The sequence below is a fragment of the Harpia harpyja genome, chromosome 11, assembly GCF_026419915.1.
Source record: "Harpia harpyja isolate bHarHar1 chromosome 11, bHarHar1 primary haplotype, whole genome shotgun sequence".
NCBI classification, from domain to species: domain Eukaryota; kingdom Metazoa; phylum Chordata; class Aves; order Accipitriformes; family Accipitridae; genus Harpia; species Harpia harpyja.
The window spans coordinates 34,951,397-34,976,276 of record NC_068950.1 but is presented as its reverse complement, the minus strand read 5'-3'; the positions used below and the strand labels follow the sequence as shown (position 1 = coordinate 34,976,276).

The 24,880-nt window shown below is 54.4% G+C and overlaps 4 protein-coding genes across 6 annotated transcripts in view; 2 read left to right on the top strand and 2 right to left on the bottom strand.

Annotated features, from left to right (window-relative positions):
* TESK2 (testis associated actin remodelling kinase 2) overlaps positions 1–7,048 on the top strand; it is an 85,916-nt gene extending 78,868 nt beyond the window's left edge. For both annotated transcript variants that reach the window (XM_052800612.1, XM_052800613.1), the window contains one exon: positions 2,115–7,048. In XM_052800612.1, the coding sequence (XP_052656572.1) occupies positions 2,115–3,127 (1,013 nt within the window). In that variant the 3' untranslated portion in view covers positions 3,128–7,048. The remainder of the gene's footprint in view (positions 1–2,114) is intronic.
* A 1,378-nt stretch (positions 7,049–8,426) lies between these two features.
* On the bottom strand, positions 8,427–13,658 carry TOE1 (target of EGR1, exonuclease). Its single transcript, XM_052800614.1, has 7 exons — positions 13,491–13,658; positions 13,380–13,420; positions 13,098–13,194; positions 12,753–12,911; positions 12,153–12,412; positions 10,509–10,680; positions 8,427–9,365 (listed from the first exon to the last, which is right to left on the bottom strand). Exons 1-7 carry the CDS (start codon positions 13,599–13,601, stop codon positions 8,571–8,573), a joined length of 1,635 nt encoding a protein of 544 aa, XP_052656574.1. The 5' UTR covers positions 13,602–13,658; the 3' UTR covers positions 8,427–8,570.
* Positions 13,659–14,029: 371 nt separating this feature from the next.
* MUTYH (mutY DNA glycosylase) lies at positions 14,030–19,615 on the top strand. The gene is made up of 16 exons (XM_052800615.1): positions 14,030–14,262; positions 14,480–14,613; positions 15,475–15,514; positions 15,879–15,952; positions 16,100–16,141; positions 16,220–16,291; positions 16,497–16,610; positions 16,885–16,982; positions 17,257–17,401; positions 17,501–17,576; positions 17,651–17,836; positions 18,042–18,187; positions 18,411–18,563; positions 18,705–18,758; positions 19,022–19,168; positions 19,258–19,615. The coding sequence occupies exons 1-15, from the start codon at positions 14,151–14,153 to the stop codon at positions 19,124–19,126; spliced, it is 1,551 nt and encodes a 516-aa protein (XP_052656575.1). The 5' UTR covers positions 14,030–14,150; the 3' UTR covers positions 19,127–19,168; positions 19,258–19,615.
* Positions 19,616–20,194: 579 nt separating this feature from the next.
* On the bottom strand, positions 20,195–23,273 carry HPDL (4-hydroxyphenylpyruvate dioxygenase like). Of its 2 annotated transcripts, none has more exons than XM_052802261.1 (2): positions 23,226–23,273; positions 20,195–21,829 (listed from the first exon to the last, which is right to left on the bottom strand). In XM_052802261.1, the coding sequence occupies exon 2, from the start codon at positions 21,775–21,777 to the stop codon at positions 20,698–20,700; it is 1,080 nt and encodes a 359-aa protein (XP_052658221.1). In that variant the 5' UTR covers positions 21,778–21,829; positions 23,226–23,273; the 3' UTR covers positions 20,195–20,697. The 2 variants fall into 2 exon arrangements, with proteins under 2 accessions (XP_052658221.1, XP_052658220.1); XM_052802260.1 differs by having other exon boundaries at positions 20,195–21,893; positions 23,226–23,270.
* Between the last annotated feature and the right edge of the window lie 1,607 nt (positions 23,274–24,880).

Here is a 24,880-nt window from a genome sequence, read left to right as displayed (position 1 = left end):
TTTGATGTTAGTAGACTTCTGGCATTGGAAACTTAGAGTACAGTAAAAATAGTTTCTCGTATTCTGTATCTATAAATACACAATATATATACATATCTATCTGTAATATGGTTATAGATTGAAATAAGTTCTGTATTTCAAACCACACGGAGTGCATGCGTGTGGTAGTTCTCCCACATCTGGAAAGCATCTAAAGGAGATGCGAGTTAAAAAGGAAAATTGTTTGTTTGCATGGTGGTTTGTTTTGTTTTGTATTTTCTTTTTTCTTTTCATTTTCCTGGCATTCTTCCTTTGGCGTACATGTCAGATTTGCATCTTCTTGGAGAAGTGTTACGTGCTGTTCTTTGACTTGCATAGTCTTTCCTAGGTGGAGTGACTACAGTTTAAACTGTGGCAGTATTTAAAGGGAAAAGCAGAAATCTGTATGTGCTTATTCTGGAAATGATTTGTTATTGCTCTACCACAGAGGCACCTTGAGAGCCAGTGGCAGATGCATGTTCCAAACACTCAAGGAGTTAGCATCTTTTCCTGAACAACTATGATTTTTCCCATCCTGTTCTAGCAATACAGCTTTTATTTATTGTTGTGGTTTAACCCCAGCCAGCCAGTGGGATGGGGGAGAGAATCAGAAGGAGAAAGGTAAAACTCGTGGGTTGAGGTAAGAACAGTTTAATAGAACAGAAAGGAGAAGTTAATAATGATGATGATGATGATAATATTATGACAATAATAATAAAAGGATTGGAATATACAAAACAAGTGATGCACAATGCAATTGCTCACCACTTGCCAACCAATGCCCAGTTAGTTCCCAAGCAGCGACCCCCCACAGCCCGACTTCCCCCAGTTTATATACTGGGCATGACATCACATGGTATGGAATACCCCTTTGGCCAGTTTGGGTCAGCTGTCCTGGCTGTGTCCCCTCCCAGCTTCTTGTGCCTCTCCAGCCTTCTTGCTGACTGGGCATGAGAAGCTGAAAAATCCTTGACTTAGCATAAACACTACTTAGCAACAACTAAAACATCAGTGTGTTACCAACATGCTTCTCATACTGAATCCAAAACATAGCACTATACCAGCTACTAGAAAGAAAATTAACTCTATTCCAGCCGAAACCAGGACATTTATATATATATACACGCACACGTGTGTGTGCGCGCACGTGCACACATGTGTGCAAATAAATACACACACGCATATGTACAGCTTTTTAACTCCTATTCATTAGGGTCACTCTCTCATATATCCCTAGTTTCTGTATTGGATAATGTACTGAATGAAGGCTGGGATGGAATGATTTAAACTCTTTGTGGTATCAGGAGGGGCATTTATTTTGGTCTTAGACTTTTCCCACCAGGGTGAAAAAGTCCCAATTCCTTTGGCAATTATGTTTTGTACTTGTTCTCTTTTATGCTCAGTATCATCAACAGATCTTGGGCAACCTCTGCTGGAAGCCAGGATGATAAATCTAGAAGCATGCAAGTTGTTCTTCTCTAAGACCACCCTGTGCCATCTCTGCTGTGTCAGTGTACTGGCAGTGAGGAGGTTTGAAGGGGCCCTAAAATACAGGGTTTGGGTAGAAGAGGGAAAGACTTCCTCATTCCTACCAAATCTTTATACAGTTTCCTTTCCTTTGTTTTGTCTGAAGACAATATTGTCTTGCCAAATTAGCATCCCCCATAATGTGGGTGGCAAATTTGATCATAAAATGATAAAGAAGCAGTCCGGTTTCAGTGCCCAGGGAAGTAAGATGGCATTAACTGAATCTGCGTTTCCTCAAGTCTTCAAGTTGACTTTTAATTAGCGTGAGACATGAGTAAAGAGGAGAGAATATTTTAAATGTAGTTTTGACTGCCTTACATTTAAAAGGTCCTGTGGACAGTGCTGCCAAACCTCCACGTTTGAAACCAATAATACACTGAGGGGAAGAGAATGGTGTGTTTGTGTTTGTGCAGGAACTTGTAAGGAACAAGCAGACATGTGCTTATGGAAGATACTTTGGAACATGAGAAATGCAGCTTTTTCTTTACAGTTGTCATGAAGGCTCTGTGAGTGAGCAGATATGCAGGTATATAGCTCCTTTAAGCTAAGAGTATTTCTCTTCTACTCAGGGCCAATGGAAAAAGGACCAGGAGTAAAACGTTTGAGTTCACTGGATGATAAGATCCCACCCAAGTCACCCCGTCCACGTCGGAATATCTGGTTGTCACGCAGCCAGTCGGATATCTTCTCCCGCAAGCCTTCCAGGAAGATAAATGTGCAGGACCCCTACTATACGCCAAACAAAGGGTTAGGCCGGAAAGTTAATCCCTTCAGTGCCCGGGAGGATCTCAAGGGTGGGAAGATCAAATTCTTTGACATGCCAAGCAAGTCTGTGATTTCCCTGGTGTTTGACTTGCATTCGCCAGAGGCAGGTGGAGGCCTGAAAGCCAGCCAGTCCCAGTTCCGGCAGGCGTATAGCACAGACTGGCAAGAATTTTCCCTCCTTCCTGGGAGGAGATGCAGATCACTTCCGCTCTCTCCTGAATTGCCACACAAGGAATATGGCCTGTTTGGGGGACTGTCTTCAACAGTCGGCAGGTGTGACCCAACCCAGCTAGGTGCAGAGGTTCGGCAAAAACTCTTGAGTAGCAGTAAATATGGTGTGTCAGAGATTCCCCCCTTTCAAGCCAAGTCTCACAGGCCAGAATTTCTTCCTGTACCAGGACAAGAAGAGGATATGGACTGTTCAGATGTGCTGGTGGCCCAGGAGGAAAACGGGTTTTGCCCTGTTGAGAACACAAGTGGAGATCCAGCATGTAATCAACCATTAGTGCTGACCCAGCCTGAGCCGCTATCTTACAAAAAGCTCCCAGTTGAGAATTCAGTCAACTCTGAGGGACATGGCTCCTCACAAGTGTTTGCAGGTTGTCTCCCTTCTGAAGAGATGGAGGTGGAAGATGACCTACTGAAAAATACTCTGCTAGAGTCTACAAAGCCTCTGTTCAGTGTTAGTCCTTCCACCGAGCTGAAGAAAGAGGCATGGCCCTTCAGGGAGCAGGATGGGGATGGTCCTGCCCCATTGTCTCAGACCTCCTCCAACATCTCAGCAAGTGGCAGCACACAGTCAACTTGTGACATATGAAGAGAGGGCTCAAACTGAACGTGTCCTTGAGGGAACAGTTGTTCCCAGTCGCTTAAACTCTATTTTTCTATAGTGCTGGGCTTCACATTTGAAAGAGACTCAGCAGATGGTAGAAACTGGCTGTCAAACAGATAGCTGCAAGACAGCGTCTGGAGAAGACTGATTATTTTAACTTTATTTCAAACTGTGCTTATTCCCTTCCCTGATTTGCATTAGGAGGGGAAACTACTCCAGCGAGAATGGCCGTGTGGGCCCCACAGTCCTTCCAAGAGACAGCAGCCAGAGCAGGCACCATGTAAACAGTTTGACCTGGATTCCAGCATGGAGTGTTTCAAGGCCTTAAGCTCCATGTTGGGTAGAAAGAGTGACCCTTAGGTTTTCCCTCTTCCTCTGACTGAACAGCTGCTCTAAACCACTGCAGATTTTGCATTAATATTCTGCAGCAGTGCACGTGAGTCGGAGCCTCTGCTTTAGAAACAGGCACAGAGATCTTTCAGAGCTGTGTTGAGCAGATAGGAATGCTCTCTGGTCCCAGGGCTGCTGTGAATGCTGTTGCAGCATTAAACAAGCTCTTCTTTCAAAAGCAGCAAAACCAAAACCCCTTATGCTGGTCGCAGTCTGCAGGCTGAGTCACATGACGAGTACTTTGCAATTAACAAGAAGAATTTGTTCCCCGGTGTTTCATTTTCCCTTGGGATTTGATAATGATGTGTAATATGTTAGTGCACGGAAGCAGGATGCGGTAAGCACCACTCTCCTCCTTGCACAGCTCTGCATGTACCTCAACCTGAATGTGGAGGAAGATTTGCCGAGGGCACAAGAGGAGAGCTGTATTCCAGGTGTTGCCATTTCTGGGCTTCTGGAGAAACTGCCAGTGAAAGTACCAGTTGTACTGAGCTTTTGCGGGGGGTGGGCTCTTACCTCTGAAGACATGAATGGACATCATGATCTGTTTCTGCAGAATAGTTAGTTAAGTCCAATATCTACATCACAGTTGACTATTACCACTAAGCTAGAAGGGTCACATTCACCTCCCTCTCTGGTACAACATCACATCTCATTGATATCACTGCAGTAATGATGGCTCCTTATTTAAAACCAGATTGCTTGATAGAGGACAGGAATCCCCTGCTCAGGGAAAGTTGCCAGCAGTGTTGCAGCCACACAAGTGCTCTTGGAGAGGATAGGCAGTAGACTCACAGAAGGGCTTTGAATTGTCAAGTGAAGAAAATTAGCTTGTCCCAAATTAACGTTTTTTCTTTTACAGAAAGAAGCTGTTGTCTTCATTGGCTTCTCCTGTCACTGAATAGGATGATCTTTTTCTTTTTTTCTTTTTTCTCTTCCCTCCACCAGCAGGTGCATGTGAAAGAAGCAGCAGCATAAGCTTTAATGCTGCTTGCTGGAACTAGCATCAGAGATCCCTGCTCTGGGATGCGATGTATGGGAAGGCTTGTTCTGTGATGACGTTTGTGCAACATCCTGCCCTTTTCCACTCTTGTTATCCCAACAGCATGGGATTTTTTTTTTTATTTTTTTTTTTTTAACCTACATTATCATTCCTAACTGAGGTATGCATTGCATGCCTGCTGAGCAGATGGTGTTGCAGTAGAGTCCAGAATTTCACCCAGGTAGCCTGTTACACTCTTTTCCTGCTCTCTTGTAAGGATGGAAAATGTAAGCTAGTCTCTGATGGAAGCCAGACTATTCCTACTCTTTTCCTATCTCAAAGAAAGGATGAAGGAGAAAGCCTTAGTTCTTTCTTGGCTGAGATGCTTATCTTGCCAGAGGTGTAGGTAACTATTCTGTGAGTTACAATTATGACTTCCTCTTGTGAAGTATGTGTTAACCTGAGCAGCAGTTTTCCCTTTGCAGTGGCTGCGAAGAATTAAATGAGAAAGCCAGTGTTGCTGAGTTACTTAGCACAGTCCATGCCAGATTTGGCAGCTGTTAGTAGTTTGAAAGAGAAAATGCCTATGCTTAGCAAGATCACCCTTTTTGGCCCACACCTCTCTGCTTCTTGAAGGTGCTGATCTGTAGAGTAGTCTGTCTTGTGTATCCTGTCTGCAGAGTGCAGAGCAGCTTGTATGGCTGGCACTGTATGTGTAATTTCCTTTGAGGACAGGGAAACAGTCAGCAGAACTCAATTGCCAGCTAGTTGCCTGCCTGGTGCCTGCTTTTTTTTTTTTTTTTTTTTTTTAAATCTTTTTATCTTTTATACAATTGTAGTCTTTTGGGAGGGAAACCAGCAGCACCAGCTTCTGTTGTCACAAGATGCATTTAGGTGTGTGACTTCAGACAAACAAGCAATAATAAGGAATAGTTTACTTCTGGATCACCAGGCTGTGAGGAAGCTGTCCAGCATCCTACAACTGCCTGCAGCCTCATCAGAGAGCACATGAATGCCTCTGGCTGCTCTGTGGCTTGCATTAGCCCTGATAGTCAGCGCTGACACCTTATCATGAAGCCTGTTGCCCTCTCTGACACTGACTGCAAAGCTTGTGCAGTCAGGCTTGGGGTACCTCTGTGGCACCCATCACAGTGACCTCTTCTGTTTTCTTACACCACTGTCTCTTAAAATGCTTCCCTGCCCTGAGTAGCTCTCTTACAAAGCAGCATGGCTAAAATTTTATTTTCTTAAATATCCACTCTAAGCACAGCCAGCTGACATGAATAGGGCACATCTCTCAACTTTTCTAGCTCTTTTTACTGAGGTGGAGATGTCAGAAAGAGAAACGCCAAGGAATAGCGGCTCAGGCCTTTCCTGGATTCTTGGTCTGCATGGGGAAAGAGGCATGTGTACGAAACTGGAGTAAAAGGCCATTTAAAAACAGCTAAGTGCTTGCTAAAATCTAGTGTTTCCAAGGGTCTGGATGCAGTCGGCATTCACTGCATCTCATCCCTTTAGTTGTGTAAAGCTCAGTCTAGGTTGCACCTAGTAACTACCCCTAGGTTTTCTGCCTACCTGAGGGTGCTTTTCTACTGGGGGCAATTTTCTGACAGCTACTGATGGAACATGAGTATGAACATATGGTCAGGAAACTCCTTGTTTTATAGTGATGTGACAAAGTTTTATTGTGATTGGATTTTATCATGATTTTTGACTTTCTTACGGGAGCAGTCCTTGCTCTTTTAAAACACTTTCTACACATTGCTAGGTTCCCTGAAGAGATCAAAGATTTTTTAAATTCACTTTAAATCTTTCTATGTTGAATTCATTTAAATGTCTGTTATAAGCTATTTTTGTTGTGGTTGCAGGTTGATAAAATGCAACTAAGAGAATGCATGTGAATTGCTGCCCCTCAAAAGCAGTGCAGACAAGGGGCTATAGTAGACTTATACTTGTTGGAGAGGCATTGATGTATTATGTGTAACAGAGCATTGGTATTTTTTTGCCAGTACAACTAAAGACACTTGAATAATTCCTGTTTGCACTTAATGCTATTGTTTATATTGCATGTCACTACATTTCTATGCAAGACAAATAACCTTTTTTTTGGGAGGAGGGGCAGCCAGATAGTTGATTAAGTATAAAGATCTTTGCAAGATGATCTATTTTCGTATTTATGAAGGAGTTTTACGTCTTAATATTTTGCAGTCTGTAAATAGCTCAACTTGTAATTAAAGGCTTAGGAACAAGTTTGTAGCCTGTGTATAATAGTAAGTTAACACTGCCAGAAAAAAAATCTTTGCAAAACAACTTTTCTAATATTGTGGATATTTATGAATATGTAAAGAAAGCACGTCTTGTTTTTATGTTGATTGACCTTCTGACTTTTTTTGAAAGATAGAAATGGTGTATGTTTTATTGGAACTGCAATAAGAAGTAACCAAAGATGAATCCAGTTAAATATTTTCATAATTTTTTCTTGGTCAGGTTTTGTAAACTTTCCCAACTTGCTTTCAAAATAAAAATAAAATCAAGGCCTGAGTCTTGTGATTAAGAGGGCAACTCTAGGTTAAAAAAGCTGGCTCAAATGCTTACTTAAGCTATGGATTACATTAATACCTGGCTTGAGATAGTATTCACTGTTACTTGGTGCTGACTTATAAACAGGGAGAACTGTCATCCTTATTTAGTGTTATTTCTCTCCTGCATCTTACTGAAGTGTTACACTATTAAATCCATGAGACTCAAGGACTTTTTTTTCTGCTCTGCCTTATAGTGCTCTGAAGAGTAGGCAGTAGCTTGTGACAAAACAAGATGGCTTTTGATAGCCAGGAAGCTTGCCATTGTGGCTGCTCTGTTCTAGCCCTACAGAATAGCTTCAGCAGCACAGAAAGCAGTGCAGTTTAAGAGGACCACATCTGGCTTTAAGTCCCACTGCATCACCCCTTTCTTAGAAGTTTGAAGAGCTGCTGTGGCTTGGTTCTGCAGGCAGTTACCCTGCACTAGAATCAACTAGCCCATTGGGAAGGAGCTTTCTCCTTCCCCTCTCTGCTGTAGGAGCCAAGGTCTCATCTGTGTATGCTGTAACCAAGATTAAGGTAAAGTACAACTATGAAGTGGGATAGCTCTCCCAGCTGCACGTTCTAAACCAACCATGGTGAGTGGCTCTTGCCTTTAAAATAAAAAAAAAAAAAACAAAACCAAACAACCCCCCCCAAAAAAAACACTTTTTCCCTTCCTGACTTCCTTAGAAAGACAGGAAATAATTATGAGGGTTATAGGGAATTACCCTGCCAGCAGTGACTGAAAGCAGTAACACTTGACTAAACATTCATAAAAACATATGCTTTGCCTGAAAAGCAAGCCTGCTTTCATCTGGTGTCTGGAAGAAGCATCACATCTTCCTCCAGTGACTGTTCATAGCATTTCCTGTCAAGCTGGGTGTAGGGGTCAACAGCTTGGAGCTCTCAGATGTGTTTTTGTAGGTACTTTGACCTTTAGCACATGCTCCTTTTGAAAAGGTCAATCCCACCCTAAACCACTATGTTAAGTGGCACCATGTAGTAAGGCTGTAGGTGCAGTAAGGATAAGGGCAAGATCTGGGAGGAGGCTGGGGCTCTAACATGCAAAGAAGTTTAAATGGGAAGCCCTGGCCTCTGTCTCCTCTTGTTACCAAGCGATTGCCCTCTTCATCTTCTGCAAGAAGTGAATCCCATGCTAAAGCAGCTAGCATACGGCCTTTCCAGAAAAGCAGCCCTAGGTTGTTTTATCAAAACCCACTTTCAGTGCAGAGCACTCAGCTGAAACTTGCAACCCTGGGTGCAGTTGGAGAGGTGCACTTTTCCTCCCTCTTCTCCAGCCTCACCCCTGCCTTCACAGCCCAGCGTGCCACTAAGGAACAACAGGGGGAACTCTAATTGAGAGCAATTTAATCAGTCAGAAGTTAAAACAAAAACAGTAAGAAACTTGCTCCCCTTCTAGTCAGTTCTTGATGGAATAAAGAACTTCAAAACTTGAGGGGAAAAACAGCCCAGCTCACTGAGGAGCCCTCTAGCTCTATCCACTGGCCCAGGCCAACTTCATCTTCTGGCTGTGAGCTTTGGAAGATTTAGAAAACAAGCTCTTCACTATTTGAAGTGGCACCGATTTCCCACTGAGGTACAGTTTATTGTGGCAGTCTGGCAACCAGGGCCCTGCACCAGCATCTGTGTTTTTTCCTTTCTTGAGCATCCAGACATAAGCCATGATGTAGCCAGTCATGAATGCATCAAAGCCAGCTCGGTGTGTGCCCCCCTGTGAAGGTGGGCCATGGGTTTCCTTTTCTGCAGCACATGCTGCTTCAGTCTTGGGGATGTCTGGGTGGTTGACTGAGCCCACCCCAGCAGGAACCTCTGACTTCCCCTCCACTTGGTCACTGTCAGAGACATTTCCCTTGGCAGAAGGGCTCACAGCAGCTGCTACCTGGGCAGCAGTTCCTTCGGTGCTCCCCAGCTCCTCTTCCCGTTGCATGCTGGTGTCTGAGCTGACTTCTGGTTCCATGTCCGTGGAGTTCTCCTCCAGTGGCCTGCCCTCACTGTTAGGTGTGATCTCTGCGAGCTCTGTAGCAGCTGCAGGCTCGTAGCAGCTCTGTTTTCGTGGTGGTCCCTCCTCCCCATTCTGAGCTAGCTCAATTTCTTTCCCTGAGCTTTCCTGTTCAAACACCTTTGCAAGCTCTTCTGTGTTCTTCTGACGCTTCCATTTGTGCTTCCGTTTCTTCCGCTTCTCCTCCCAAAGCTTGTCATCCTCATCAATTATGAGGTCAATGTTATGGGACTGTGGACACTTCACCCCTTTTGGACACCAGCCATAGGCCTGGGGGGGGGGGGGGGGGAGAGGGGGAGAGAGAGAGAGAAAGAGAAGTCTGTAGCCACCAGCCCCCTGCTTAGAGCAGGCTATCACCAAAACATGGAGCATAGCTAATTATTCCCTTCTACTGAGGGCTTGTAAGGCTGTATCGGGAGCACTGTGTCCATTTACAGCCCCACAACACACACGAAAGGCATTGACAAACTGCAGTGAGTGCAGCCGGGAGCTGTCAAGATGCAGCACACAGCGTATGAGAGGCCAAGGAAGGTGGGTTTGTTCCACCTGGAGAAGACAAGGCTAAGGGGATGGGGATATCTAGTTGCTGTCTGCAGCTACCTAAAGCAGAGGTTATAGAGATGGTGGAGCCAAGCTTTCCTGAGGGGAACATAGAGAAAGGTGAAGTGTTAACAGTCAGGGGAAATTCTGCCTAGATATATAGGAAAACATTTTTCACAATGAGTGGTCAAGCGCTGGAACAGGGGCCTGGAGGGCGTTTGTAATCTCTGTCCTTAGAGATTTTCAAAATTCACCAAACAAGGCTCTGAGCAGTATTGAGTTGGTGGTTGGATGAGAAACTTCCAGTGGTTCGTCCAACCTATGTTATTCTGAGACAGTAACGTGCAACATCTGGAAGAGCTCCTTTTCTCCCTGAAGCATCTGAAACCAGTTATGATCTGATCAGACAGGCTCTTTGTTTACTACTGTAGCAGCACCAGGACTCGAGATGCTGTGGATCACACTGTGCTACAGTGCCAGAAGCTGCAGACAGGTAATATTTTTTTTATATCTAATGAAAATATGGGGGAGGAAAGAGGTGGCATTTCTTGCTCAGAGAACAAGCCAAACTAATTCAGAACTTGCAGCCCTCCCAAGACAATGATGGGTACTGTAACTCATACCATCCCACTGTTTAGGGCCATATAATCTTTCTGAATCTTCATGTCTAATGTAGCCTGTGGAATTCACTGCCTCCAAACAGAGCATGCTATTGCCCTTTCTGTCATGAAGCTACCTGAAGCTTGAAAATCTTCCTTGTGCTGTGAAGCAAGCAAGGGGAAGCTCCCAGGTGCTTTCCTACCTCCTCCTGCTCTGACCATATGTGGCTCTTTCCATGGAGCCAGGAGGGAAGCAGGGATTCACGTTACTTACCGAAAATTTCTCACAGACAGGCACCTTATTTCCCCCTCCCACGTTGTGGCTTTCTTCTTCCAGAGAGCAGTGGCGATAGTCGATGTAACGGGACATGTTGGCAGGGTAGTTGCAGAACTCAACGGTGAGGTGCGGGCCACTGGAGTCCTTCAGTTTGCAGTTCTCTCGCTTGCTGGAACAAACAGGAGTACACAGTTACTGGGGTTAACTCGCTGAAGGTACCACAACGTGCAGCTGGTGCAAACACGCTGCTCTCCACCAAGTCTCAACTCCACTAGTTTCCTGTTCTTGAGCTCTAGCCCCAGCTTGACAGCCTGCTGGAAAGAAACTCAGTCTCAGGACAATAGCTTTAGTAAGTAGTTGCTTCCATGCTGATGCAAAGGTTGGTTTCTCTTAGGCCAACGTACAGGCAGGGACAACGGTGTCTCCAGTGAAGCTATGGGAGAAGGGGACACATAGTTTGATTTTAAATATTAAGGGCACTAAGATACATGTTAGTCTTCATAATGTTAACGGACAAAGAAAAAAATGCCCCAAAATGAGGTATCACGTAGAGCATCCAGCAGCCACTGCCCAGACAGGTTGAACCTGGGCAATGCAGACAACAAGGAAACGTTTTCCATCTCATGAGAAAAGAACTGTTTTGTCCCAAGAGCTGGCTAAAAGGCCCAAAACCTTTGGAAGGCTCCATGTAACTAGACTTGTGGGTTAAAACATTTCAGAGGGCAGTTTAAAAAGTACTTTTATCTTGTCAAAACAAAGCATTCTCATGTTTGAGAACAGCCATCTTGAATGTTTTCAGACCTGTCAAAGTGGCATTTCCTGATGTAAAACAGTCACTAAAAATACCATTTCTTCTCTACGTAGAGCGTGACTTCAGTTTAATGGAGATTCAAGGGGCTGTATCACTGCCAATGGCTTGTTTAGATTGTGTGGGGAGTGCAGAACCAGGGGCCAGACTGACACATGAAGTGGACAGACATCTCTGCTTCTAACATGTGTCTGCCTGGAAGATATCCACGAAGAGCTGGGGGCAGGAAGCAGGACAGGATGCCGTGGAACAAGAGCACAACCTTTGCTTGGAAGGAAAGCAATGGGAGTTGTAGCTGGTTGTACGCGAGTGTCACATGCAGGACGCATGACACAGCCGGTCAGCGTCAGGAGGTCCAGGGTGCGCTCAGCCTTTAACTGCACTATCCCTTACAAAACCAGGTTATAACTAGCAGATGCTTCAGTCACAGCCCTGTTTTCGTTTGCTCTCTGGCCGAGTTCTAAGGGTCTCTTTTCTGCCTGTGTTCCTGCCACGGCCCTGTGGCACTGCTGGACCAGGGCCAGGCAGGGAATCAATTCTTTTTCAGTTAGATCAGGTCACTCTGTGGTCAAAACTGCTGCCAGCGGAAGACAGAAATCCTCTTTCAGCAGCTGCTCACCAAACAGACAAGGCATATTACAAAATGCACCCTGATGCATTCAGCACCTGTCCTAGAAATGGGAAGAGCATGGGGCAGAGTTACCTGAAAAGCACCTTCCTTCACTCATTGGGATAATACAAGAGCCAAACCCCTTGCCTGGAAAAACAAACAGAACACTGTCGTTCTCTTTGCCTTTCCTCCCATAAGCTTTAAATACCAGAGTGCTGCTCACCACTTCTTGTAAGCGTACTCCAAGTAGGATGCTACAAAGCGAGTCTCAAACTCTGAAGCATACTTAGTGTCGTATATTCCTGCTGGAAACATTTCCGAAAGATCAGCAGTGAAGGTGCCGAGGTTGTCTGGGAGGTGAGCATAGAAGCACTGGTACAGGAAGACCAGATCGATCAGGCCGTTATGGAGAATGAGAGGCTTCTTCGCTCGTATGAGCTCCAGAAAAAAAGTCCGAACGCTCTGGCTCTGGTTCTCATTGCCCTGCAAGAGGAAGCATTAGTCAGCGAGCCTTCATGCCTTGGCTTGCCATCACCCTGGGAAGTCCTCGGAGCCTGCTGTAGCAGAATACTGCCTACAGCTATGACTTGCTCTGACCAAACAGGGGCCCAAATATTTGGAATAGCAACTGCAAGAAGTGACAGCCTGCATATAAAACGGCAGGGAAGTGAAAGGGATAATGCTGCACTCAAGACCCCAGCGTGAGCCCACCTTCGCTCAGCAGCTGCGCGAGGGAGACACCAGGACCGGGGGAAGCTAGCAAACCTCCCCAGCAGCCTGGAGCAGAGCTGGCAGAGGTGTCCGAAGGAGAGTCGTTCTGTACCTTGTCGTTGCCCTTGTGGTAAGGAATCCCCTGGGAGTACTGCTTGTTGAAGTCGAAGCCGTGCTGCACCAGGAACTGCACCGACTGGGGTTCGACAATATAATCCTCCGTGCAGAGGAGCGTCAGGTTGTAGATCTGGCAGAGGTACGTGTTCTCGGACTGTAGAGGGAGAGCATGCAAAGCCATACAGGGATACCTGTGGCAGGCAGCTGCCGAAAAAGCCAGGGGCGACTCCGCGGAGCACGGGTGGGTTGAGTCCCGTCTCCCAGTGGAGTCCCAGTGCCCGCTGCTCCCTCGGAAAGCGGGAACGAGAGGAAAGGGCCGCTCTGCGGCCCGTGTGCCTACCTTCTCCGGGAGCTGCTTGAAGCAGGCGACGCCGAGGGAGAGGACGGAGCGGGTCCTGGCCGCGCTGCAGACGGCCCGGTACCGCTCTTCGATGCACCTGGGCGGCAGGAGAACGGCAGCTGACGGCTCCCGCCCCGGGAGAGCCGAACCCGCCGGGGGAAGGGAACCGGGCAACCGGTACCGGGAGGGACGCGCCTCGGAGCAACCGCAGCCGGTAAGTTCGGCTGAGCGACACCACCACCCCGGCCGCCCCCCCCCGCCCCGCACGACCGGGGCACTCACGGGCTCAGCAGCGACTTCCTGGCACCGAGGCCGCTCAGCTCCTGCGGGGAGACACCCGTCAGCGGCCCGCCCGCGCCGCCGGCCACCGCCCCCCGGCCCGCCCCGCCTCACCGTGTCCACGGCGACGAAGGTGGCGGTGCGCAGCGCCAGCACCATGGAGGGCCACAGCTCCGTGAAGTTGTCGTTCTGCACGTCCACCACCGGCACCCGCCACCGCGCCATGGCCGCCGCCGCCGCTGCCCCGCGCCGCTCCCGGGGCCTCTGGCGACGCGGCTGTCCGCCGGCTGCCCGCTCCCCCGATGGCCCTTTCCGCCCCACGCCCCGTGCTCCCTGCCCGCTCGGGAGGCCCGGTTCCTGTCAGCCGCCAGCGGGTTTGTTTTCCCCTTCTCCAAAACCCGTTGTCCACCGAATGTTGGGGTTTAAGTAAACAGGCGTTTAGCTCGGGCAGCCTGTTGGGGTCCTTGCCGTGCGGCCGCTGGGAGAAGGGGCGGGGCCAGCCTTATTTTTCTCCCCCGGAGCGCTGATTGGCTCCGGCGCGCCGGGAGGTCCCGCCCCCCTCCCCCGGGCGGCCTGAGGACGGGAAGGCGCGAGCCCCCAGCCCCGCGCCTCGCTCCGATTGGCTCACGCGCGGAAGGTGGGCGGGGCCGCCCCTCCGATTTGTCCCCGCGCGGGGGCGGGGCGCTGGAAGGGAAACATTTTCCCGCGAAAGTCTCACGTGGCGCCGCGCCGCCCCTGCGCCCCAGCCCCGCCGGGGAGCGGCCCGGCCCGGCCATGAGCCAGCTCCGGGCGGCGGCGGCGGCGGCTGGCAGGGGTCTCCGGCGGAGCGGCGGGAGGGCGGCCCCGCCTGCGGGGCGGAGCAGGAAGGGCGCGTCGTCCCGCGGAGGTGCCCGGTAGCGGGAGGGCTGGGGGGAGCGTGGGGTGTCCTCTCCGGGGCAGGGGGCCGCCAGACCCGGGCAGCTACCGGTGCTCGCTGCGTCCTCGTAAGGCCCGGCACTCGGTCCTCGTCCGGCCGGCAGCGGCTCTGTCGGGCTCCCGCCTCTGGCCCCGCAGCCATTCTCCATCCCCCGCCGTGCCCTGACCCCGCGCTGCTCTCCGGGCAGGGGCCCCAGCTCCAGCGCCTGCTCCGCCGCCCGCCCAGCATCTCTTCAGCGACCCGGCTGAGATCGAGGCCTTGCGCGGGAACCTGCTCGCTTGGTACGACAAATGCAAGCGGGACCTTCCCTGGAGGACACTGGTAAGGGCAGGCACCGGGAGGCACCGGGAGGCAGGGCTGCCGTAGCGGGAACCAGTCCCTCTGCCTTAAGGGGGTGTTGCTGAGGTGACCGCGGTGTCTTTCCCTACGCGACGGATCCTTAGCTGCATGGAAGTGGAAGACGGTGTTGGAAAGGGGAGCGTGCTCCCAGCTAGTCCTGGCCGTTCCGTGGTGGGCGGTCTGTAGTCAGTCCCTAGGTACGAAGAGTGAAGCAGGGCAAGAGGGTGAAACCACACTTCTCAAACGTAGCCTCTAACCAGGAGTACTTTTCACTAGTAAATTTAGTCTAGTCTTTTAAACCTGTTTCGTTCCTGCCTCCGTGGTACCCTGCAGCAGGGAGCGCTGCGTGGAAAAGCTTTTCCGTGTATTTGCTTTAAGCCTGCCGAGCATTTTTATTGGAGCTCCTACCTGCTCTGTGCTCAGCCTGGCAATGAGCGGCGAGGCGGTGATTGGGGTGCTGGGGGTGGGCATTAGTCTGTCTGAACGGTGCTGGGAACTGCATGGCCCTTCTGTGGGATTCACATCTGCCTGCGACTGCTTCCCGTGCAGAGGGGCTCGGGTCTGGGACAGCTCCTCTGGTGGGATCTTTGAACCTCTAAGGTGAACCCTCGCTGTGGGAGACGTGTGATATCCCTCGTGCTTTGTCAGGGGGAAGGTGCTTTGGCTGCCACTTGATTAACTCAAACTCAGAACTTCTGAGCGTTTAGGGGAAATATTTTTTTTGCAGATTTCTACACAGTGTTCAAAACACACCACAGGCAATTTTATTTTATACGCAGGTCCCCTCTGCGGTGGGGTCCTGTGTCACCTTCCTTCTTATAGTCCGTCTTCTTCCCTTTTCAGGCAGCAGCTGAGACGGATGCCGACAGACGGGCGTACGCAGGTGAGGAGCAGGGACTGCACCCCGGTGTGTGTGGGGTGCCCCGCTGCATGTTGCCCCCTGACACGGATGTGCAATATGGCCTCGTGAGGAAACGTGGCTTCAGTTGCCATCCTTGCAACAAGCTGCCTGGAGTGGCCACGAGAGCCACTGACCCCCCCCCTTGCAAGGCGCTGAGGGGGTCAGAGAGCTCACTTTGGGCCTGAGGGAGCTCCTGTGGGAGAGCATGTGGGGCAGGTGAGGGGTAGGAAGGGGTCCCATGGGTTGGATGCTGGTGCAGTGCTTGTACCCAGTGCTAACGTGGCCACGGCATGGGGTGTGGGTGGTGTCGGTGCCTCTGCTCTGATCCCTGCCCTGCTTCCTGCAGTGTGGGTGTCTGAGATCATGCTCCAGCAGACGCAGGTGGCTACAGTGATCGACTACTACAACCGCTGGATGCAGGTGACTGTTCCTTACAGAGTCCTGTGCCCACAGGCTGCTCCTTTTGGAGACCTTGTCCACTGCTCTGTGGCAGATCCCCAGCTGCAGACCACGGCTCTGCTTGTCCCTGACTTGTCCCCGACTTGTCCCCTTCCCTCTGTACCACAGAAGTGGCCGACGCTGCAGGCTCTGGCGCAGGCGTCCCTGGAGGTGAGCGTTGCTGGGACCGGGTGCTCTCCCTGCCCTCGTGGCTCTTCATCTAACACCGCACTGTGTCTCTTGGAGCAGGAGGTGAACGAGCTGTGGGCTGGACTTGGCTACTACTCGAGAGGGAAACGTCTTCAGGAGGCAGCAAGGAAGGTGCCCTCATGCTGGGGCATGGGGAGCATTTCCAAAGCCTTCTGCGGCCCGTGGGTTGGTGCTGGCTCACATCTGCCCTGCGTCGCTGGGGCTGTGTGCTGCTGGCACAAGGCTACAGAGGCTGGGATCCCATCTTACCGTGGGTAAGATGAGTTGCATGCACACGCCCTGGCTGCTCCCCTGATCTCGGTCTCCTCTTTGCCAGGTGGTGTCCGAGCTGGCCGGCCGGATGCCCAGGACAGCTGAAGACCTGCAGAAGCTGCTGCCAGGGGTGGGCCGATACACGGCAGGAGCCATTGCATCCATCTCATACGGGCAGGTGAGAGCTGGGTATCAGTGAACGTGTCTCCCCTCTCTGCCACCCAGACCCACTCCTGGCAGGGTCCTGCTGGCAGGTCTCACAAGCCAGGAGCTCTCCAGGGCTGTGCTTGGCTCTGGCTCTCCCCTGCTTTGTGGTGCATCTTACCCCCCATCCAGCTCGGTCTGTGGGTCAACCTTGTGTGTATCCCCGCTCCGTCCTGGGAGCAGCCCAGCTCTGCCTTGCCAGCAGCACGGGCACCTCCTGGCGCAGTAACCTCAGCTCCTGGTCCCAGGCTACCGGCGTTGTGGATGGGAACGTGATTCGGGTCCTGTGCCGCCTGCGGTGCATCGGTGCTGACTCCAGCAGCCCGGCCGTTGTCGACCGGCTCTGGTAAGGGGAATGCTCCGTCCCCACTCCCAAGCTGCAGCGATCATGGCTGTGCTTGTTGGTGGCTGAGGGCAGGACCACTTGGGAGCTATGGGGAGCTGAGCCTGCGAAGGGAGAGAGGCGTGGGGTGCAGGAGCTCGTGGGAAGCTGGTGCTGCTGGGAGCGGTGGAGAAAGGAGCTTACCTAGGAGCATCCCCCCTGAGAGGCAGGAGGCAGGCAAAGGTCCTGGGGCCCTCTCCTCGCAGAACCCTGTGCCGCTCACTGCCGTTTCTCCCAGGGACATGGCCAATGCCCTGGTAGACAGGAGCCGCCCGGGGGATTTTAACCAAGCCCTGATGGAGCTGGGGGCAACTGTGTGTGTGCCCAAGGCCCCGCTGTGTGGGGAGTGCCCCGTGAAGCAGCACTGCCGAGCACGGAGCAGGGTAAGTACGATGCCAAAGTCTGGCCCTGAGAGGTTGCCATGCGTGGGGACAAGGTGGGCTGGTGGATGAGCCTGTCCTCATTCCTGTCCCCCCTTGCAGGTGGAGAAGGAGCTGGCCTTTGCCTCTCAGAAGCTGTTTGGAAAACCCGCCCCAGTGCCTGATGTTGAGGACTGTGGTATGCGTGTGGGGAGATCCCTGTTGTAGCTCCGGGTCTGGACCCTGTGGCAACTGTTATGTGGGTGTTTGCAGGTGTTGGGGGCTGCCCCCTGTGCCCCCCAGCCGCGGAGCCGTGGGACAGCAGCCTGGGGGTGACCAACTTCCCCCGGAAAGCAGCGAAGAAGCAGCCACGGGCAGTGCGAACGGCCACGTGTGTGCTGGAGCGGAGGGGCTGCCATGGGGCCCCGGAGTACCTCATTGTGCAGAGACCCAGCTCGGGTAATGGGGCTGGGTGGGAGGGGGGTGAAGGCACCGCGCGGCCCCTTCCCACCTGCACAAGGGACAGAGCAGCCTGGGAGAGGGATGCACCGGTAATGCGCTTGCTGCTGCGGTGAGGAAAGGAGGCCTTCGGGGCTGTGATGCGGCTCACTGTCCCCGTATGTGCCCCCTGCCAGCTCACATCCCCGTCATGCCCCCTCCCCAGGTCTCCTGGCTGGGCTCTGGGAGTTCCCAAGTCTCACGCTGGCTCAGGATCTGCAGGAGGAGAAGCAGAGGGAGGCACTGGCAGATCACCTCCAGGCCTGGACAGGGCGGCCCGTGGCAGCCAGAAGCCTGCGGCTCATCGGAGAGGTGAGCCTGGAGCCAGACGGATGCAGTGTGAGCCCCCTGTGCTTAGCCATGGGGGACATAGCATGGGGGGAAAAGGGTCCTGCTTCCCTGCTGTCACTCCTCCCAAGCCTTGCCCCACTCCTCAGAGCCCTGGCAGACTCAGTGCACTTGTAGGGCAACGGAGCAGTGCATCCCCTGCTGCCTGCCAGCTGCCCTTTTCATACGCCTACCCATCTCTTCACAGGTCATCCACATCTTCTCTCACATCCACCAGACGTATGTGGTCTACTCCCTGCCCCTGGACGGGGACGTGACGCTGGACCCTGCCTTGTCCCCATCCCGCTGGGTGACGGAGGAGGAGTTCCATGCCTCGGCTGTGTCCACAGCCATGAAGAAGGTACTGGGGGGCACCTGGGCCTTTCCTCTCTTCCCTCTGTCTTCCTGGGAGAGCCTCTGGCATCCCCCCAACCTCTGCAGGCTGTCCTGGCTCCAGGACCCGGCTGCTGTTCAGCTTTGGGCTCTCTTGTGCTTCCTTCAGGTGCTGAAAGCACATGAGAAGCAGTGTGGGAAGGAGAGCAGCCAGGTGGGCAACGCTGGAGGGTGCATGGGGAGCCCAGGAGCTGCTCCCTTTTGCTGTGGGCCAGCCTCTGGTGTGTGGTGCTGGAGCCCCCCTGGAGTTTGGGGTCAGGCCAAGGAGCATCCCCAGCCTGGGGCAGGGCTGCCTCTGGGGGATGTGCCTGGCTGGCATTGTCCCTGGATGTCCCCAGTACCAGGGGCCCCTTGCTCCAGAGGGGATCCCTGGAGGCTGTGGGGGCCCTTGGGCTTCAGCTTAGCCCTGCTGCATGTCTCCCGCAGGGCTCCAAGCGGAAGCGGGGGGCAAAAACACAGGGAGCAGGCAGCACCTGCCCTGGGACACAGCTCTCCCTCCGCGCCTTCCTCCAGGCACCGACTGCCCCATGATGGCACCTTCCATGTATGAGACCACCAGAGACCCGTGCTGTGGTGAGTCCTGCCCATGGTGTGGGAATGGTGTCCCCCATACTGCTGTGAGTCCAGTACACGGCCCTGTAATGGTCTCCCACTCCTTGCAGCGTCCACTGGCTTCCCCAGCTCCCCCGTGGGAGTTGCACCTTGATGTGGCCTGGAGCCAGGCTTGCCCTCCCTCCTTGGCTGGAGCCCTCCTGGGGTTATTCAGCCCCGTACAGCCACTGCTCCGGCACCGTGGACTCATGGCAGCAGGGGTTTCTCTCCAGCAGCAGGAAGGCTGCGGTCACATCACTCCCACAGCCCGGTACCTGGCTGCCTGCCTGCACCTCGTCCACCAGCCAGCAATTGTGGATGCTGCTGTACTCTTCCCAGCCTCCCGTAGCCCTTTTTATACACTTGTTTTTACTGAACCTGAGCCACGGGCTTTCTAATAATAAATCTAAAGCATGTGCAGTTTTTAAAGTGGCTTTCTGCCTCTGTTGGACTGTGCTAAGCTTGGGGTGTTGGGCAGCCTGTGGTCCAGTGTGAGGATGGCTGCTAGGATCCCTACATCTGGGCTGGAAACAGCAGGGGTTTCTTTGTTGATGCACCCATGAACCCCTCAGCTGAGCATTAACTGCCAGTGACCCCAAATAATGCACCCAGAGCACATCTCCTGCAAGGGCAGGCATCAGCCCCTGGGGCTGCGCAGCTCCTGCCTGTGGGCTGCTCCTCTGTGGGGCCGAGCAGCCGTTCCCTGGGCTCTTTGTAGGGTTTTATCCCCCTTTTTTACCTTTTCCATCAGGCTGTTCCTCACTGTGTTCATGCTGCAGCTTTCCCTGACTGTGATGCACAGTAGAAGCCTTGCAAAGGCGCAAGCCCAGGGGCTGGCAGGGGCAAGGGCCGGTCCTGGGGGGTGTGCAAGGGGCAAGTGGCTTCAGTTTAGGGACTGTGGGACTGGAGATCGGCCTGCCTTGAGGGGCAGAAAGGGCCCTTTCATCCTTGCCTGGCACTCAGCACATCTTAAATGGGACGAGAAAAAAAACAAAGCAGCGCTTGCAAGTTAATTTTTTAATTGCGAGGAGCAAGAGGCCATCACTTGCCACACACCGGGCCTAGCCATGCTCTGGGTGGTAACTGTTGACAAGTGGCCGTGTCCATGGCCCCCGGGTTATCCACTCCCTGCTGGCAGCCCCTCATCCCCCTACATCTGGGGGTGTTGCTGTGCCTGTGGTGTTCTTGGCCATGCTGCAGGCACAAATCTCATTAAATTAAGATAAAACTAAGGTAGCAAGTTCTGCACATGAGGTCAGTAAATCACCGGGAATCCAGGGAGGGGGAGAAAACACCTTCCACCCTGGGGGATGCTCAGAGCCCGCTGGACTTGGCCCTGAGCAACTTGCTCCCACGCTGAGTTGGCTCTGGGTTGACCTGGAGACGTCCCTTGGTCCCTGCCCACCTGGGTCATGCTGCAGGCACCCGCTGGTATCTCTACAGGTGCCTATTGCCCTAGGGTTGGACCGGAGAGGATGGGGAGCTGAGGGAGGAGGATTGCAGCGTTGCCACTACTGCCGCTGGTCCATATAGACCTGCACAGCTTTCCACAGTGCCTGTATATTGCCTTCCCCGAAGCCTGGCGCTCCCCGCCGGTCAATGAGCTCCAAGAAGAAGGTCTCCTCGGAGAAGATGGGATGGGTGAAGATCTGCATCAAATACTCCTGGGAAGGGCCCTCTGCGGCATCAGTGCCCGGCCGGCCCTTGTCCCCAGGTGCTGTGGTGTCCAGCAGGATGCCGAGCTCTGCCAGCCTGTGGGGGTCCTGTCCGGCCACCCGGATCTCCTCTGCTTTGCCCCCCTGGCTGTAATAGGTGGCAGGGGGTGTGAAGAACTGTGCACCCCGCTGCTGCAAAGCCCTGGTCGTGGTGACAATATCGGTGGTGCAGAGGCCGACATGCTGGATCCCGGCCCCGCCGTGCTGCTCTAGGAAGGTGTCGACTTGGTTGGTGCCATCCTTTGAGAGGGACTCAGCGAGGATGAGCTTGCAGCCATGTGCCGGGGCGCCCTGGGCGCTCTGCAGAGCGAGGAGCAGCATGCCCACCCCCTGCCCCCCGAGCACATACCCCTCGGCTGGCCTCTCCTGTGGGTTGAGCAAGAAGCGGTGGAAGCCGAAGCAGTGCTGGTACCAGTCCAGAGCCGCCCGGGCGCCGCCCCGTGGGCAGACGTACGTGATGTGGTCGAAATGGGTGATCTTGATCCCATCCCCCGTGGCCGAGGGGGCTCTTTGGATGGGCTGGAAGCCGGGCAGGAAGGGTCCCCGGTAGCGGGATCGGTCCAGAAGGGTATGGCTGATGTTGCCCACGACGGAGCTTGCCACCCCGTAGGTGACGGAGCCGCCGTCATCCCTCACCTCGGTGGGGGGCACCGGCAGGGAGCACCCCCGGCTCTGCAGCCGCTTGCAGAGCCCTGGCACGTCGTCCACCTCGAAGCAGACGTTGGAGGCTGTGCCCAAGGTGGGCCGGGGGTCCACGTCGTAGAGGAAATCACGGGAGGAGGCGCCGGCAGGTCCCGGCACCAGGCGCTCGTTGACGAGGAAGATGGCGGATCCCCGTCGCAAGGCCAGCTGCCGGACCCGGGGCGTCTCCCGCATGGCCACCGGCTGGAAGCAAAAGGTGTTGGCCAGGTCCTGGGCCCAGCCCTTCCTGTAGGGCATGTGGAGGGAGATGAAGCAGGGGCGGCTCAGCAAGGCTGCCATGGCTGGGCAGGCTGCGGGGAGGACGCACGGGGTCAGGGGGGGCTTGCTGGCCGCAGGAAGGAGCCATTCCCCCACCTGGCACAGAGCCCGAGTGCATTTGCACGCACAGATGCACATGCGCGTAAAGTTGCACCCCTTAAATTTGTGTCTTTTAAATAAACGGGTCTCACGGGCCAATATGCATTGTGCAAGGGCACCCACCTTTGGGACCAGCTGCAAAGAGCTGCCCAAGGAGGCTGAGCTGTCCCGCCACCCCTTCGCTACGCTGTTCTGCCCCACGCCTGTGCCTGGGGTTGCAGAGGAGGAAAGCCCTTAGCCTTGGCTGCAGCCCAGCAGGTCCCCTCTGGACCCGTGTGTCCCTCAAGGGTGCCGCAGGGAGGTTAGCGGGGAATCCAGGTGAGGGAAGCGTGCTGCGTGTGTAAGCAAGACTTTGGGGACAAGGGTTGCGGGGGAGGGAAATGTCCTGTACCAGCAACCGGGAACATGGAGGTTGGACAGGTAAACATGGAGCCACACACTGGTTACAGCTAAAAGGCTCCTGTGCTGCCCCAGCGCTCGTCAGTGGTGTCCCACAAACGGCAGAGGGGAGCAGTGGGGTCACGGCAGGCTGGTGTGCCCTTCCCCTCCCCAGCAAGGACAGTGTGGAGCTACCCGGGGCAGTGACCTTGCCCTAGGGGCACAGAGGGCGAAATAGGAGGGATGCTGCGGGAAAAGTGACCTCCCTCCCCACCCAAATACCCGTCACACTGAAGGGAGAAAAAAAGCTCTGTCCAAAACCGCACTCCGCATCGCCTCTCAAGAGCATCCCACTGAGGTTTCCCGACCCCATGCTATGCACCAGCTGCCCTGGCCGGACCCCACAGCGGTGCGCTTAATATTGCCATTTTAATATTAAGCAGGGGACCTGCTTAAATATTTCCTTCCACCTGCCCCCAGAGAAGGGCTGCGCACCGAGCATACCCTGCGCCGGCAGGCACAGGGCTCTGCCAGCCTTGGCGGGGGGGACGGGGGGCGGCTGCGCTGCAACCGGGCACCCCTGCCTGCCACGGGGGAGCAGGGGGCCCCGCGGTGCCCCGTTAGGACCCTCAGCTGCTCCACACCAGCCCGGGGAAGGGGGCGGGAGATCCCCTCCGGAGCCCCTGCCCCAGTGAGCACATGGGCAGCGGACAGCACTCCCTCCCCCTCCCCGCGGCGCTCCACGGGATCACCATCGGTCCGGCATCACCGTCGGTCCGGCCCTGCTCCCCCCCCCCCCCCCCGTCACCCCCAGTCCTGCCACCCACCCCCTGCACCCACGGGGGGGGCCTGCAGGGCCCCCGGCTCGCCCTCGGCCTGCGGCTCACCGGGGTCAAGGCTGCGGGCGAAGGGGATGCCGGGGCAGGGGCCGGCCCTGGAGAGGCGGTGCAGTTCGCTCCTCCCCGGCACGCAACAGGACATGGCGGGACACGCAGGGGGTTGGCGATGCCAGGGAGGCTGCGAGGCAACCTGCCCGGCCACGGGGAAGCTCTCCCTGGCGGGAGGAATTGGTGGGAGCCATCCTGGGCAAGGACAGGGCCGGCACACGCGGCGTGGGGCAATGCCGGTGCGGCGTGGGAGCTGCCGCGGCACGTTTAAAGCCAGGGACGCGTGGCTGCCAAACGCTGCGGGTGCCGAAAGTTTCTCTCGACCCCGGAGGTGCCGGGCTGTGTTTGCAGAACAAAGAGCTGCCCACGCTGATCACCGCGGGCACCACGGCCGCGGCTCGGGGATGAGCAGAGGGAGGAGAGGAACCGGCTGCCAGGCGGTGGCTGGGGGTCCCCTGCCACGGGTGATGAAATGGCTGGTGTCTGTGCCGGGTCGTTCCCTGCCAGCCCAAATCCCTTTGGGGCAGGGCACGCAGCGGGGTGTACGTGCCTGTGCTGGGTGCTTCACAGTTCCCTGGGGTACCTGGTGGGGGTTTCGGGGGGAGCAGCCTGCAGATGGGGGGGGTGACAGCTCTGCGGAGGGTCCGGCGTCGGTCACGGCATGGGTCTGCTCCAGGCTAACCCTGCGCAGCTGCGCCTGCTCCCCGATCCCAACCCACGGCCCCACATGCTTGCTGACATCCGTGAGTCCCTCCAGCAGCGATCCCCTCCCTCCCTGCTGCTCGTGGGTGTTTTCGGACGAATCCCCCCCGTCTTCGTGTGTCCGGGACTGTGTCACTGCCCCCATTGTGTCTGTGTCTGCTGCCCTTCCCTGCCTTATCATGTTTTTGTACAGAGCCCAGGTACGATAAACTGCTCAAATATTTGCAGAGATGTCCATGTGTGGCCAAAGTGGTGAGCTCCTCTTGTTTGGTTGGGGGGGTGTGTTGGAATCCACCGGCGCTGTGATTTCCCAAGGGAACACCGGCTCCTCATGCCACTACAGCCCCCACAGCACGGGGCCGGGCAGGAGGCACAGGACTGGACACTGGGGGCTTGCTGTGGGGCCAAGCATGGCCCAAGAGCAGCCGTGGCACCATGTGGCAGGACAGCACGGCCTTTGGAGTGGCACCTCACAGGGCAGGGAGCTCTGGCACCCCAGGGGTGTGGGGCAGGTACCCATCTACCCACCTTTTTGGCTGCAGGGTGGCAGAGGCTGCCCTGGTGGCTCCCCCCATACCTTGTGCGTGGATGGTACTGTTTGATGTCACCCCACAGTCCTGCAACCCTTTGGTGCAAGCGGTGCCCTTGGCAATGCCCCCGACCCTCCTGTGCCCGTGGGATAGTTTTGAGCGTCTGTGCCCGTCTTTCCCCTGCAGCACCGCCTGGCACCCTCTGTACCAACCCAGCACCAGGCACTGCTTTGCCCCAGCATGGCTCGGGCTGGGCTGCGGCAGCAGGACCCCGAAGCCGCGTGGCACCGAGGGGGACAGTGCCTGCCTTGTTGCCGTCCCCCGAGGCAGGCGGTGGTGGCCGGGGAGCAGTCCCGCTGCTCCAGCCAGGCTCTTCTCCTCCCTCCTGGGCGGGGAGAGTGGACAGGAGATAAAAGGGAGACC

Coding starts and splice junctions, on each gene's coding strand:
- TOE1 (XM_052800614.1), bottom strand. CDS start 13,601: ATGGCGCGGTGGCGGGTGCCGGTGGTGGACGTGCAGAACGACAACTTC. Junction 13,195..13,379: donor AGGAAGTCGCTGCTGAGCCC/GTGAGTGCCCCG, acceptor CCTGCCGCCCAG/GTGCATCGAAGAGCGGTACC. Junction 10,681..12,152: donor GAGTACGCTTACAAGAAGTG/GTGAGCAGCACT, acceptor TGTTTGTTCCAG/CAAGCGAGAGAACTGCAAAC.
- MUTYH (XM_052800615.1), top strand. CDS start 14,151: ATGAGCCAGCTCCGGGCGGCGGCGGCGGCGGCTGGCAGGGGTCTCCGG. Junction 16,142..16,219: donor TGGCGCAGGCGTCCCTGGAG/GTGAGCGTTGCT, acceptor CTCTTGGAGCAG/GAGGTGAACGAGCTGTGGGC. Junction 18,759..19,021: donor AGAGCAGCCAGGTGGGCAAC/GCTGGAGGGTGC, acceptor TGTCTCCCGCAG/GGCTCCAAGCGGAAGCGGGG.
- HPDL (XM_052802260.1), bottom strand. CDS start 21,882: ATGGCAGCCTTGCTGAGCCGCCCCTGCTTCATCTCCCTCCACATGCCC.